This window comes from Dunckerocampus dactyliophorus, chromosome 14 (assembly GCF_027744805.1).
Source record: "Dunckerocampus dactyliophorus isolate RoL2022-P2 chromosome 14, RoL_Ddac_1.1, whole genome shotgun sequence".
In the NCBI taxonomy this organism is placed as follows: domain Eukaryota; kingdom Metazoa; phylum Chordata; class Actinopteri; order Syngnathiformes; family Syngnathidae; genus Dunckerocampus; species Dunckerocampus dactyliophorus.
Window position 1 is genome coordinate 13,232,567 of NC_072832.1, and position 16,730 is coordinate 13,249,296.

General features: G+C 38.4%; 1 protein-coding gene across 25 annotated transcripts in view; it reads right to left on the bottom strand.

Moving 5' to 3' along the window:
* The window catches only part of LOC129193610 (neurexin-1a-like), a 310,368-nt gene that overhangs the window by 43,548 nt on the left and 250,090 nt on the right, over positions 1 to 16,730 (bottom strand). For all 25 annotated transcript variants that reach the window (XM_054797924.1, XM_054797923.1, XM_054797932.1 and 22 more), the window contains one exon: positions 1,944 to 2,115. In XM_054797924.1, the coding sequence (XP_054653899.1) occupies positions 1,944 to 2,115 (172 nt within the window). The remainder of the gene's footprint in view (positions 1 to 1,943; positions 2,116 to 16,730) is intronic.

Sequence of the window (16,730 nt, forward strand, 5' to 3'; positions counted from 1 at the left end):
GGTCCATGTCTTTGTGTGACAACAAAATAGATACAAAGTGCCATTGAATTCAATTAGGTCTTTGTATTTTCTTTCTACTTTAAAATGTCTCGGTTACCGTGAAGAACTTGCATGGTGCGACCACATTACTACGTTGCGCGTGTGCATGCAGTCGTGAGGCATTCATTTGGTGGTCTGCGCATCTAATAACACTGCAGCTCTCCTTCGCTTCGACATAATAGTAGTTCTATGGAGTCGATTGTGACAAAAGACCCAGGGAGCCCGGGGAGCTTCCGAGAAACTTGGTGTGAGGGCGGTCTTATTTAAATTAGGCAAACATCTAAACAGCTTGCTCGGAGACACATTTTCTGAAACCACATAAAAATTAAACCCATATATGTGTACACAAGCAATTAAAATGTGAGTTTTGCATATTATGTCGCCTTTAATTCCTTTGCACCATGGCTTTTTGAGGATTGACAGAGCAACATCCAGACTGTCACCTACTGTATGTAGAAAGTATTACTACCCATGTTTCACCTGAGGCCAGCAGCAAGGATTGACTGCTTTTGACCATCTTTCTTTTGGATGGATGCACCGGTCATTGCTAAAAAGGTCAGAAAACATTATGCAAAAGCGGAGAGATGGTTTGGATTTGTCCTTCTGCCCACATGTTTAATGCACGCTCAACATACCATTTGATTCGGAGCTGGCAAGCTCACTCATTAGTGTAAATGTTCCAATCGTTAGGCCATTTGGTGTTTTGTTTTATGAGCACGTTACAGGACACTCATGTTATCTGCAGTAGCTTTTGTCAAAGCCGTATGCGTTTAGAAGCTTCTTGTTTTTTTGAAAATTCTTTTTCAGGTATTGCAGTCATGTTACCACTCACATATTGACATTTACATTCAGAAAAATACCAGTGTTGCTTGTTCATTTCTTATCCAATGAATCGATCCATATGTTGGAAACTTCACGATACAACCACATAGAACAGTCGCAGATATACATGACATAAATTTAATTACATTTCATAAAATATTACTATTGTACTGTAAACTCCCAATGAAACCATTCATTGCAAAGACTTACTGCGATTTTCATCTTCGCACTCTATTATTTACACAGTGTGGGTGGTTTGTGTTACATTTAACAAAAAGGGAGCTCTAAGTGTTAAACAGAGGTGGGAGAAAGTCAATGTTTTGCAAGACTCATGTCAAGACAAGACGGGTCGAGTCAGGTCTGAAATCATCGGCTTGAAATTTTCGAGTCCTTACAAGTCATATAAGTATTGTTTAGTGTTTAGTAAATGCCATTTTAACAATGTAACAATCTATTCAGTTTGACAAATATAATGAATGCAATGAATGCATAGTCACATAGTCACAGAAAAAGAGCGCTGACAGAACATTCAGGATGCAGTCAATGCGCAGAAATGTAATTCACACATTCTTTGTTCTTAAATCTGACTGGATGTTAAATAGATGCATTGAGTGAGGTGGATTCTGTGGGAAAATGTGTTCTTGCTGGAATTTACATAATAACGATCACATTAGTCGAACACTTTGAATGGGGACACATTTTACTCCGCACACTCACTGAAAATCTCAGTCATTTTCAATTTATCAGACTAAAGTCAAGTCCTGAGTCATTGATGTCAAAGTCCTAGTCCATTTGCAAGTCTTTGATGATATTGTTAATTCAAGTCCAAAGTCATCATCATTGTGACTCGAGTCTGAATCAATTGGACTCACGACCATACCTCTGCTGTTAAATGCAACACGTTTGTAGTTTCTGTATAAAATCACATCTACACTGGTATTATTCTACATAGCAGCTGGAAAAACAAAAAAAAATCAAATCACATGCCCTCTGAACACCCTAAACAAGTCATGTTTGAATCATTTTCTTTATCATCTTTAACTAGCAAATACATGCCTATAAAGGCAGAGTGGGTCACTCACCTATGGGGTAGCGCTCAATGACTGGCAGATCATCCAACTGCAGAGTGGCATTACCGCCACTCCTCGTAAACTTCACTATATGGTATTTTCCGTCGTTTACAAACTTTGATGTCTCCTCTATGTTAATGTCGTCCGTTCCCACATTAAAGACAACGGCAATTTTTCCTTTTTCCTGAAAGAAATGACAAAGACAAAACAGAAGGGGTTAGTTTTAGTTAGCTCACAAAAATGCTAAATTGCGTGCATTAGGCATTTTGTGTGTGAATATTAATGTAAGTATGGGCAAATAAAAGCAACAGTTCATCCAAATGATGTTTGAACTTCACCACAGTCTGGCTAAATCTGTCTCTGATGGGGGCAGATATTCACTCAAGCAAGGTCCTTTAACAATTCATGGTCCAAGTTGTTAATAGACACTGCTTAATCAATTTTCAATGAGTGTGCATGTTAGCGCCAGCCTCTATCTCTCTCTACTCTTATGCGCTGCAACGAAGAGAGCCCCCAACCATATGCTCAGCCTACGGTAGCACCGCAGCACTCTGCATGCCATTATCCAGTCAGCATAGCCAACACTGCTCTGCATCTCAGTCTTTCACCATAACTCTCTCAAATGAACTCATCAACTGCTCTCCAACAGGCTCTGCTCCCGGTTCTATTCAAGCTCAGATAGAGTCGGGCTTCTCCAAAAAATACATACGTTGCACTGAAATTAAAACCGTGATTAATTGCAAAATCGTACTTAAGTCCTTGTATAATTCAATTGATCCTTTCAGAAATTGTGAGACGATGATCGGCAGACATTGATGTAAAACCTTGCCTATGAGTTAATACGCGTCATGTTGAGTGATTTGCTCCCCTTAAAACCCTTCAGTCCAGCAGACAGCAGCTGTGCAGTGAGCACCGGCCTACATCAGACCTCACACGAAGCTGCTGTGTACACACTTGGCAAAGTCAGAATTATACGATACTGAGTGTAAGACGACCATCTGTAAGGTATAATCCTAAAGACCTTCACGTTTCAGACACATTAATGCCAAGCTTCTTAAATAGCCTCCTTCAGTTTACTATGAGTCCTCCCCATGGTCTTGTTAATGCATTTAGCTTACTACTTCAATTTACATAACATAAAAAAACGTCCATAAAAGTAGTGGTAATGGACAACACACAAAAGACCCCATTTGATACAGCGTAAGATGAAAGATAAAAGCTTCAGGGCAACACGGGGGCAGTGTGGTTGGCACGTCTGCCTCACAACCAGGTTGTTCTGGATTTGCGTCGTTGTTCTGGACCTCTCTGTTTGCGGTTGGAATGGTCGCTTGCATGGATTTCTTTCCACATTCCAAAAACATGCATGTTAGGTTAGTTGAAGACTCTGAATTGTCAATAGGTGTGAATGTGAGTGTGAATGGTTGTTTGTTTATTAGGGTGTAACGATTTGTTTTAATAACGATTTGATTCGTATCACGAGTCGTGGTTCTCAATACGATTCAAGGACGATATTGGTTCATTTAAAATGATACGATCCAAAACTTTAAATCGATTCAGTAACATTTTAGCCAAAAATTCAACCAGTCTGACTAAGAAATAAACACCTCTATACTGGACAGTGCAGGTGAAGTTTCCTAGATTCCCATTTAATTACGGATATAAGCAAACAAGTAAACAACAAATGCATTCACATTTTATTTGAATAAAGTGCAATCAACACTTCAGGTTGAATTAACAATGAATGAATTAACAGGTTGAATTAAATCAAATCTGTGATTAATTCTATCTGATAAAACATGACTTGAGCTTTAATTTAATACCTCATTCACATCTCTACCCCAAGTATTAAAGAAGTTAGAGCAAATTTCATATCGGGAAACAGTGCCTTTGGTTCCCATTGTTGCAACATTGAGTCAAGACAAAGGTTGTGATCGACCCACGGACCTTGGCAAGTAATTTGAAAGCTTGAAAGGCTTAAAGATGGACTTAACTTGCAAAGCACTCATATGACTCGATGTGGTCCAACACTCAACAAATTCAGTATTAAGTAATGACATCACAGGCAGACTTAATCGAGTGTAGCATCCAAAAACTCACGAACTTGTGGTCTTTGGAGAGGACTTGTCGGCTCTATCGCCTTTACATGACGTGAGCCGTGCACCCCACTCAACAGGCATGATTAATCAACTTTAACGTTTAACGTCTTAAAAGTGCTAAAAAACACACACATCCATATGAAGCTTAAATTCAGTGCTTTATTTCCTAGTATCGATGAAATCGATTGATTACCTTTTAAGCAAAGTTAGTTCGATATACTGTATGTCGTCCGGAATGGCAACTTTCTGAACACAGATCGATGAAGTTGTTTTTCTTAAAAATTTTTGTTTAAAATTTCTGACACGCAGAATCTTTCTCCGCTTTTCCACCATTTTGGAACAACACTGGGGACATCAAGTAATTTCTGTAGCCTCTTGGATCGTCCTTGTGAAGCTGTGTTAATAACTGATCATACTCCCCTAAGTGATGTCTTCTATTAAGAAGGGGTCCCTCACCTACATTGTCCATGCTTTCCTTTTTCTAGTTCCGATTATGCATTCTTCCTCCTTTTTCTGCATTCTCTCCTGGTCTTCATAACAGTACTGCAGCTGTGAGATATTATAGACACCTTTTATTTTCTGCAATGAGAGCTTCTTCTCTTCTTCTCTGGAGTTCAACATTGTGTAGGTCCCTTGCAAATAGAGGAATTAATTAAACTAGGGGTGATGCCTGCTATAGCGTGGGCGTAATGCCACGGCTGCTTCACGGATGCGGAAAGTGGTGGTGACAATGTATACCCATGCGGGAACAATTCGCATTGCACGTATCATGTCATAAGCTAAATGTAAACAGTACTTGACTTAAGTGAAAATAAGTTGTGCGGGAGCATGGCATTTCGTGTCAATGCTTACCATTTTCCGTCACGAATTGTGTACCAAGTGCGTAACTTATCGTAAACGGAATACAAACAGTGTGCAAACTAGTCCACGCTTTTCAGGGGTACAGTCTAAATCAGTGGTTGCCAACTGGTTTGGCTGCGGGACCCACTATCACAGCGCAATGACTCAAATTGCGGAATGTTCTGCAGCTGTTTGTCGAACTGACAGCACGTTAAATCCCCACTCAGTTTCCTTCCCCTCCCGCTCAAGCTGGAAGAAGTCGCCCATAAGCATGGCATGGACATTGTTGCAGCACAGAAAGCAAATAGCACAGACGAACGCGAGGTGCATTCACGGACATCGGGTCATTATTTTTTTTTTTGGCCAGGCACTAAAATCACTTACACGACCCATTTTTGGGACCCGACCCACCAGTTGAGAATCTCTGATCTAAATAACATGCATTGCCACGGTGATGGTCATGTTTTTCAATCAATCCTGATCAAATTATACAGACATTGTCAGTACCCTAAAGGTGTTTACCAAACGGTCATACTGCTAACCCTAATGTTACAATGGGTGTTTGGACAGCGTTTTGAGCTGTGTGAGAAATTTCAAGTCAATCCGACTTATCAGGTCCAACTCTGGAATGGAATAACAGCGCCACTATGTGGTGTGCATGTATTTGTCAGAAATATTATAGCACAGGCAACACATGTTTTGACAAATGTTCCCTTTTCTGTGTGCAGCAGTTCAGGAGTAGAAACATTATTAACACATCAGACCTCTGACAAAAACATAAAGTAAATACTTCAACATTTTGTAGAATGTCTTCCCAGGAGAGATCAAATCCAAGGTTTTCTCATTGTCACTACTTGCACTGTAGGCATTAATGACTCGGTGTCCCAGCACTTTAGTCCATAAAGTGCAATTATAGTCCATTATTCCGTTATATCCGCTGCCTCTGCCCCCAGAGAGAAGGCTATACATGACTTGTATGTCAGTAATATTCACTATCTGTTTAATAATCCAAAACATTACCATATTTCCTGAAATTGGTCGGACTTAAGCATGCAGCTTCTCCACGTGCCAAGAGGATCCTAATCCTGGAGCTTTAATATGTCGCAGGCTAATGTCAGTGCAGTGATTGATGGCTACTTATATAAACCATGGCCATTACTGCAATTTCAGGGCTGCTCACTTGTGCTGCCTCATGGGAGCATACTGTATGGTGCGCACTTAGCGCACCCCGACAAAGTCAGCCTTGCCTGACATTCTGCAAGTCGCCTTGATTAATTGCTCATCAAGCTGCAATAGAGTTTAATTAACTGATGAAGTTGATCCACAATTCTCCTCTAATCTTGTCTTTTTTTCCCCCTTAATGCTTCCCATCCTCGCAGCTGGAGGGTGGAGTAGCTGGAGTAATATTTGGGGTGTCAGTCGCTCGTTAAAAGTCTCCATCTGCAGTCATTATACAACCATAGACACACAGTAGTAAAACAGACGCTGCAGACAAATGCTTGAGTAGCAGCATTTCTTTCTCATGCTAACCAAAGCATGTCCAAACGAATACGTCCTACCCATTTATTCAAGATTATACTCCTAAAAGTTAGAATTCAAGATTCAAACAACTGTTTATTTCCCATCATAAAAAAAGAATAGAAATGCAGTGGCCTTTCTCTCCAATTTAACTAAAAAATGAATACCGCTGTGCTCATTTTTGAGTCGTTTATGATGACTACAACTGCGCTGGAGCCATGCCTTATATCTTGTCAGCACAGACGCCACAACAATGCAAACCATCATCCTCTACTGCACGAGTCTCTGAGGGTCGTTGGCAGGTGGAGTACCACTGTCATCCCCTGAGCGTGTCTTTGTGTGGCCCTAATGTATGTATGTGCACATGAGCCTGCTGACTTGAGGGAATATTATGATCTCACCACAGAGGCTAAATGTCTTCATGTAGCAAGGACAAGCAGGCCGTTCTATTCACTTTATCTTTTAATTACCTCTGACAGTCTTCTGCTTCTCTCTTTTAAGCTTTGTTAATAAAATTACAGAGCTAATGGAATAATTACGCACACGAATATGACGGGTTTTTTTTCGTTTTTTGAGGCATGTATTGCTGGGGAGTGAACTGTATGTTATGCAGTTATTCATCCATACATCAGCAATTATGGGTGAACCAACACGCTGTGCACAACCATGTAAACATGTGTGCAATCACTGAGACTTAATTCATAGAAGGCAGCATAAAACATCTCAACGAACGTGATACAAATGTAATACATTGGCATTGCAGAAAATACATTTCAGCAGCATAAATGAAGCAGAAGAGGCATATGATTCATTAACTTTATATTACGCCAGAAGAACTCAGCGATATGGACTGAGGAAAACATGTTATATTGTCCTTGCTTCTTTAACGTAACTGAAGCCTGCATATTCAATATGTTGGTTTATTTTTTCATATGGCATATTCAATATTTTCCTTTATTTGTTTCATATGCCATAGCAGCAGAAGATATATGTAAATACATAGCATATATATATATATATATATATATATATATATATATACAGTAGATACACGTACACACACACACTTACAGTACATACATACAATACATCTAACCTACCTCAGTGTACTCAGTGTCACTCAGGAACATTGAGCAGAAATGAACAAACAAAAGGGTATTTTAAATGGTCAGTTTATCTTCAGATCGCTGGCAGATGGCTCTCTCGACAACAACAAAGTTATTTGTACCTGCTGTTGCTGTGAGTTGAGTTGTCACCGGAGTACGTCAAGACTCAAATGCCAGAGAGTATAGAGAAGGGACTGGAGCACAGCAGGCATTTTTTACTGTCATTTATACAGTGGTACCTTGGCATACAAGTGTCCCAAGTAACAAGTGTTTTTTTAAGATGCGAGCTCTGGTATTTTTTTTTTTGCTTTGAACTGCAAGCTAAAGTTGGGGTTATGAGCTGCTAGTTACCAGCAGGCATAGTCGAGGACATCTATTTGGGGGGCTTGTGTCAATGTGACAAAGGTGGAACTGAGCGAGCACACATAGAGCTCAATGAGACGGCAGTAAAGGCTCGCAAGGGAATTTATTAGCTTTATTATTATTTATTAGCGATTTATTAGCATTTTTGCTTGAACTGCTGTGCTTGTCAAAAATGACAGAAGAGTTGCATGTTGAAAGACCCACAGTGTCAAGAAAACTGTGTGTAAAAGAGTGTGTCTGTGTGTGTGTGTGTGTGTGTGTCTCTGTGTTTGGAAGTGAAGTACAAGCTATAGCCTGACTGCACTACAGTATATAGGCGCAGTCCAAGTTCTGATTGTTCTTGAGTGCTCTACTTTTTGTGAGTTGTCAATATTTACCCAGTTTCATTTCACTTAGTTGGTGGGTGTTTTTGCCAACCTTTATTTGAAATGTTAGTTGCAATTTCATAAGATTATTTGCTTGAAAAGGACATTTGAGTGATGGGCAGTTTACCTTACTCATGTCTAATTGTTGTACATTATGTTTGAGGTTCATTGTGTTGAGCTGTTTAAAAAAAAATGGATTTTTAATAAACACAAATTAGCAAAAAGCAAACATATTACCAGGGCCATGTTGATAGAAGTGTTAAAAACTGTCAACAATATATCTTTCAAAGGCACACTGAAGGCTGTCAAATGATGAAAAATTCTAATCAAATTAGTCACAATTTTCATATAGTTAATCAAGATTAATCACCATTTGCACAATTATATAGGTATATACGTACTGTATATATATATATATATATATATATATATATATATATATATATATATATATATATATTTGTATGCATGTATTAACAGCTCCAAATAAACTGAACATTTAAATCAAGCAAAAAGATACCACGCATGTCTAAAAATGTATCTGCCTAACACTGGTCTCTTTAATAATACCACGACATTTGATATACACTATTACGAGCCATGAAGTGTGGCGTTCCAAAAATGCGACTTATAGGCCAGCGCGACTTATATACGTTTTTTTCCTCTTCATTGTGCATTTTTGGCTGGTATGACTTATGCTCTGGAGCAAATTATAGTCCGGAAAATATTTTAGTTACCACCGTTTTTATTTTATTTATTTTTGACAGCCATACTTTTTATAGATAAAAACTTCTTTCTATCTGCGATTAATTATGCATAAACATGTGATTAATCGTGATTAAACCATTAAACACACACAAACACACACACACATATATATATATATATATATAAAAATACCATTACCGGTACATTTGATTTTGATCTATTTTTAATCACTTATCTAATACTGCTTATGCTTGAACACATTGTCCCTCACCACTCTCCACCATGCTGATGAGCATATGAGTAAGACATCATGTTGGCACACAGGATCAAGCCTCAATATGGCGTCGCTGCACGCGACTCCATCAACAAACTTGATCTCCTTGTACAACACTGGCAACAAGATGAGTGATGTGCATGCAAGTGTTGTTATATGAGATATGAGAGTCATCTTACACATAACTTAAATATATACTACATTTAAATAACATTAAAATATAATACAAACAAATAAGTGAACATCCATAAGAATAAATATTAAAATTGTATAAAACAGATATAATTACATCAACTATCAGCCACAAAATGTTTTGTGTTGATCTTTTAAATATGCCTCACAATTTGGAGCTGAGATTGTCATCAGACTTTAGATCAGTGATAAACGTAATAAAATGCTTTTGTTTTTCTTTGGCTTTTTTGGTACCGGTTAGTGATGGAAATTTCGGATGCTTTAGGGAAGCGTTCCTTTGGCTCTGCTCCCTAAAGACAGCTGACTTTTTCACTCAGTTAGGCAAAAAGGTCCTATCCGATGGTATGTATTACTTGTAAAATTCCAACTTACCAATTTACAGTGAAACAACACAACAAAACATTACACAACCAAATTTAAATTAAAATGTGCCAAAATAATAGAAAAAGCAGCTCGTGAATGACCCATGGCTAGTACCAGGGATGGTAGAGAGAAAAAGTATGATGAGAACCATAGAACCAGGAAATGTAAATTAGTGCAACATAAATAGCCTGGATGCTTGGTCACTTTGTAAAATAAATATTAGCTATATAATAACAACAACAACTATCATACCACTAAAGTGTTCCTTCGCTCTATCGCAGTTCACCTTTCGCTGATTCACTGTTTTGCAGATTTTTTTAGTGCTTCTTTTTTTTTTTACTTACAGCGTGTGAACGCCGTTACAGGCCAAGTCTGACCCTTTAAGAAGAATCGGATTGTGGAAAGTTGTGTGTCTATCTCGTTCCTCCCTCGTCTGTCTGCACCGCCCATTGTTTTCTGCGGAACGGCGCCAGGACAAAAAGGCCCGATCAAAGGTGTGAAATATCCGTGAGTGACTTAAGGATTTCTTGTGTTGATCATTAAAATTAAAACGAAGGTTTGACCTTTTTTGAGAGTGTTTAAACAGGAGAGAAATCTGAGAAAATGTGATTGCCTGTCTGAGAAAAGTGTATAAAGTATATGGTGAGCGGTTTTACAGCCTTAAAACATATATAATAATTGTAAAAAAATGAAGTTTGCTACTTCGCGGATTTCACTTATCGCGGGCTATTCTGGGAACCTATCCCCCACCATAAATGAGGGAACACTGTACTCCTAACATACTGTATACTTTTAAGAAACACAAAATGCGTACACTTACACACAATTTTATAAAGCAAATGCTAACATAAATAGCATGAAAGTAGCTGAAAACATGATGGCTAATGACCAGAATGAAAATCACCCGAGAAGCAACAAATGTCATATTTTAACTGCACGGAAAATGTGTACTTTTTCTATTTCACAACTATGAATGTTGAGTATGTACTGTAATTCCTTAATCGGTATTTCCATCAATAAAAGCAATGCCACTAGTGCACCTTCCTGTTCCTTCTCCATTACTATGGACTACATGACTATTTTTTACTTTATGTTGGTTTAATTATGCAGTTGTTAACTTCTCTTTATACTTGTAGGACAGCTAAGAATGTATGTGTTGAAAGCTACACCGTCAATAAATATACAGTACGCAGTAGGTCATATTTATAATGGGTCACCCTATAAATGGGAGCGTTGTGCAGATGTACCACTTACCTACTGACTTCATTGATGTATTTATATTTATCCATATTTCTGGGCAATCTCCGTGGACCTCCTCATCTCGTTGCCATAGAGTATCTCCAGTGAGCTGAGTGAGGTAAGAGTGCATCTGCTGAGAGCTCAGCTTATTTTAAAATCAAACCCACTGGCTAAAATGCCTAATTATCTGTGAAGTTGGCTTGAAATTGTTTCCATTGCCAGCAGACTTTTCTGCAGGAGAGCGTCATATAACTCCAGTTAATAAATCATCACATGAGCTGCAGCAGTTCGCTAAATGAGGGCTCAAAAACAGTAGCAGAGGATTTTTGTGCTATTACCTGTAGGGCATGCAATGAAATCCTTTGTATCATTTTCAAGTGAGATATGGCAAAAAACCTAAATAAATACGGTACAGTATGTAACTGAATCTGTGCTGCAAGTTGCAAAAAAAAGAAGAAGCCAGGAACAGCTTTTCTTTTCCTAGAATTGACATTTGCTATCTATAAACCTTTTCTTTTGCTCCATCTTCAGCTCTGCGGTGACACTTTCCATCAAGAGAGGTCAACATATAACTGAAATTTCATTCTCTCTCACTCAAAGAAATCAATTCAGGTTTAAGGTGATTCTGCTGTCTGTCCACTTGTGACAGCTGGCGAGCGGTCGAGGTGAGTCGACCTTCAGCTTCGTCCTCCCCACCAAGAATTCCTCACCCTTTCCTGGAGCATCCATTGATGCATTGAACTGTATTATAAATGCATTTTTGCATGATTCCAATCGGATTTAACATGTTCTTAAGTAAAAATCACTGGATTTCATTTCTTGATCAAATACAGGGCAGAAACCTACGCTGAGGTTGCCGCCAGTCTCTTCTTGGCTTAGTGCGCAAGCCCCGCCTACTGTCTGAGAGCACACGGACTTGGATCATGACGCCTGCCAGTTTCTGTTTTTCAGCATGACGGCAATAATATGAAGTTGCAGAAACATTTATTAGACACCATGACTGTCTGCACCCCGTGGAATGCCCTTAATGTAGGGCCGTATGATTTCCGCGTTGACGGAATCGTGGACGGAATCACGGTATTGGCCAATAAAAACAGAATTTACAGTTAAACACAGAATCTCGCGAAAACTGACATCATATAGATGAAATGCTGTCATTTTGAAAAGAAAGAACATTCGTGTGGGAAAGTATTTCCGTGGTGGACCGCTCAACCGTGTCGGAATCTCATCACAAACACTAAACCGCCCCCTCGCGAACTAAACATGCCGGAATGGCAACCTAAAACACGGACGAAAGTTGGCTGAAACTCCTCTTGCGGAGTGTGTATGGAGGCTAGCTGGGTTAGGTTAGTTTAGCAGAGCATGCTAGTGCGGCTGTGTGTGTGAGAGACTCTGGATGAGTACATTTTTTCTGTGTTGTGTTTTACTGCTTTAATGTCGGAGAGCGTTTTACAATGCATGCTGACGACATGAAAGTTCTGAGTGAAAAAAGACGAGAGGCACGTTTATTGTTACACCCAGCTCGCCTTACTGTGAACAAACATTCTCAACACACACAACACATTTGTGACAATCGAAATAAGAGCGCAGTTTGCCACATCTTGTCTAACTGTGTAAACAAAATAAGTCAGGTGTCATAAAAAATATCTTACATTGCAAATGGAATCCCATAGGATGACTACATCTTCCTTAATCACAAGCACGGACATAACAGTGTACAGTATTGATGATTTTGTAGCAATATGTGCAGAGGCAGACGTTCCATTAGATTAGTTAACCAGGCTACATCCATTTCTCAATTACTGGGCAAAATTGTCCAATGATGTACTACATCAATAAATGTAAGAATTTTTGCATTTAATTAATGGGCATTTTTTTCACTAATCCAAAAAGCAAGCACTCGTTGCTGGTAAAAGTACAAACATGGAATTCTAAAACAGAAATACATAAATAAATAAATAAATAAATGAACATGGGAAAAAATAAAAAGGATGTCATAGGGCCCTATTAATGTAAGTGTGACAAATGGGACAAAAAAAGAGAAAGAAATACCGTATGATACATGAGGCACTTGCAGTACTGCTGCATCTTAAAAGGGTCAGGTGTGCGTGAGCTGGAAGGTGCTTGTCACTGCCGTCCTTGCATAGAGGAAAATCTTTATTAAAATACACAAAAAGCAGTACCGGCTAGAGCTAGATTTCCGAACAAGTCAAATGCAAGATATTTTTATGCTCTGCTAAATAAATGTATGAATTTCACTGTCAAGATGGAGGATTATGTACCAACGCTCACCAGAAGGTGATCAAAAATATCAAAACTGGAGGAGGATAGCGTGCATGTACTTCACATACAGATACAATGCAAGAACACAAATGTTTTTCAGGTAATAAAAATAAACAAATGGGGCTAAAAAGTATCTGAAAGCAATTTGAAAACATTTTTTAAACAAAGTGAATTTGCAAGCTGTACCTGACTGTGTACAATACATTCTGCTGATCATGTTTGAAAAAGAAAGGCATGTGCGATGGCAAGGCAAGTGCTACTTGGTTGAGCATACGACAAGCATGTTATTGTGTCTCTTCTTATTATGTCTCGTGTTTTGTAAAGCAGATGAAGATGTTCTGCTCTTCTGACGGTTCTGATCAAATTCACTGACTCGTATAAATTACAGTATATTCTGGGCCCTTGCTTTGCATTAGATTCCCTGTGATAATCAGGTCTCCCTGCTCATAAATATGCAATCCCTTCTTGTTCTACTGAGCTCTGTTCCGCTGGATTCTGTCAATGTTTGAGCTCCTCTTGTAATTATGTTACAAGTTCCCTAATCTTGTCAAAGGTGTCACACGTTTGACGTCCCTAATGTCGACTTTTAATGCAATTCAGCATTTGAGAAGGTGCTACATTATTTTAGAAACTCATATTTAGGTAGAAGGAATGACTGTGTAATAGTTGTATGCATGTGTAATATTAATGTGTATTAATGAGCGATTTTAGCACATCTGCAGTAGTCACAAGTGTATACCTAGGTGTGTAGGTGTGTCTTACAATCGATGACTCAATTCAGAGGAGTCTCTTTGAACTATCAACCTTGCAGTTGAATTGAATGAAAATGTCATGTGAGCAAGACTGTACCATTCTGACTACATTCTGACTGCTGAGTAGGTTTGGGAATCGAGCGTCGAGCGTTGACAGTAACTGGGACTAACTTTCCGATTTTCCCAGGATCGTTACAATTTTTGAATTTAGATTCCTTGTTTCATGCCAAGTCCACCGACCGTAAAAAAAAAATAGCCACGGACCGCAACGAAGAAAAAGCAGCTCAAAAGTTTGGCTGAACTTTATAAGCAAAAAACACTGGTCGCCTCTGCAACACAATTATATCAAAGGAGGGCGTACGACCAACATGATTAACCACCTCCGGATTCATGGTGTAGAAAAAAAGTGCCCTGTCTTTGACGTGCTATGCCGGACTTCCTCTAACTAGTCAGAACAACGTAAATAAAACAATAAATTACATTTGTTAACACGTTATACGAGTGGTAATACAGTGGGTCAACTCAAATATCCAGCTAATGTTAGCCTGCGTACTTTTTCACGGACAGACGTTTTTACAAGTACTTTTATTTAATGTATATATGCACCAAGGTTAGTGAAAGCTCAGTAACGTGCTTAAGTGCCTACAGAGCATCAGACACTCTCTAACACATAAACAACTTTGAGGTGGAAAAAGTTGCAAATGAGATCTGTTTATTTGGACTGATCGCCATTAGCTGCGCTCTTAAAAAAAGACAAAACATAAAAAATTCGGCGATTAGTCGACTATGGACAAAATCTAACAAAGAAGTATGAAAATCCTTAGTTGAAGACAGCCATACTTGTCACTACTACAAGGCATTTATAGTATCTACCTTTTGGAAAAAGACAACAATTAGAAATCTTCCACACCAATTATCAAGATTGCATGAAGACCATCAATACCCTGGTATCATCATTTCACAACACAACATATGCATATTTTCTAGTAGTGTATCTAAAAAACAAAAGATGTCCTTTTATGAGGCTGAAGTGAAGAATAGAGCATAAAAAAATAAAAAAAATCCCAGATGCATCTCTGTAAGATTCAGCTGACATATCCGCTTGAATCTTTCTCCTTTATTGGAAGAGCAAAAATCAATATCACATCCTTTAACTCACTTATTCTTATTAAAGATATAGATCTTGTCTGGAAAAACAAATATCTTTCTCGTATTGGAAAACAGTGCTGGTCTTCTGTACAAGAGCACAAAACTAGATAAGTAATTACTAAAACTCAAAAGCTGTCATGTACAGCAAGGTATATTCGAAGTTGGATTTTGTGTCATTACGAGCTGTTGCAACATTTTCCATCCATCCATTCATCCATCCATCCATCAATTTTCTGTTCCACTTATCCTGTTCAGCCTATCCCAGCTGACTTAAGGCCAAAGGCGGATTACACCCTGGACTGGTTGTCAGTCAATCACACACGATTGTGAACAACGTCCTGAGCAGTAAGCTCAGCAAGTCAGCATCGCTGTGAACCACTACACAATCACCAACCTTTTACATTGCTAATTAAATGATCAAACTGATTTTAAAACAACTAATAGCGCTATTACCAAATTCAGTAGTCATGGAACAAAATGTGCAGCATTGATTTTCTAACCTCCAAAATGCTTATGGAATACAAAAACAGTGAACGAAAAGAACAACAACAGAAAAGCAATGATGCCGTCACATCTCCTTCCTTAGTCTAGAAACCGATTATGTATTTAGCATTTGAGTTCAATCTTACAATATTCTAAATAATTAATCAATACAGTGATACCTCGGTTTTCATTATCAATTTGTTCCAAATTGTTCAACAACAAAAAAACAAAACGTACAAAAGCCGGGGCAATTTTTCCCATCGGAAACAATGTAAATCCAATTAATCCATTCCAAACAACAAAACATATGACCAAAAATACATTTTATAGAGAATAATTCTAGTTTTACATGCAGAAAACAATAATTTTAAATGACAAATGGATGGAACTTGTTGATGTGAACTTCCCGTACATCCTGGCAAGATCAAATTCAATAGTGTTTCTCACCTTCTTTGTCAAATTCATGGCAATCCACAAGTTTCTTTGGCCCCATGGTGTGTTACTTCACAATTGCAGTGAATAAAAAATGCTTTGTTTGGGCACTCAATTTTGCCGAACAATATAGTACAGGGCAAACGGAGTTTGTTATGTGCAAGCTTTACGAAACCCGTTAGAGGAAAACCAAATCATACAAAAACTGGGGTGTACAAAAACCAAGGTTTCCCCCAAAACAATTATTAAGGCTAAATCGATTTATACATGAGAACCAACAAGTGGTGTCAACCTCTCCCCGATCACGTTAAGAGCTTTTCTTCTTGTCACTCACACTCACACTAGAGAGAAGCAGTCGCGACACAGCGACCCGCTCAAAAAATGTGACTCAAAGGTTGAGTAAGTTAGCAAACAACAAAGGAGGAATTACGATGTTGATTTTAAGATAATGCTGATGATAACCATGAACTGTTGAGCTGCTAAGAATGGTGATATATATTTTTTTTGTATTCTAACAGTTGTTTTATCACTAATACTGAAAACATGATTTTCGAAGAACATTTTTTTGTCTTTGATTTTTCAAGTGAGATGTAGATACGTCGAGATACATTTCCCTACAAATGTCTCTTGAAAAAG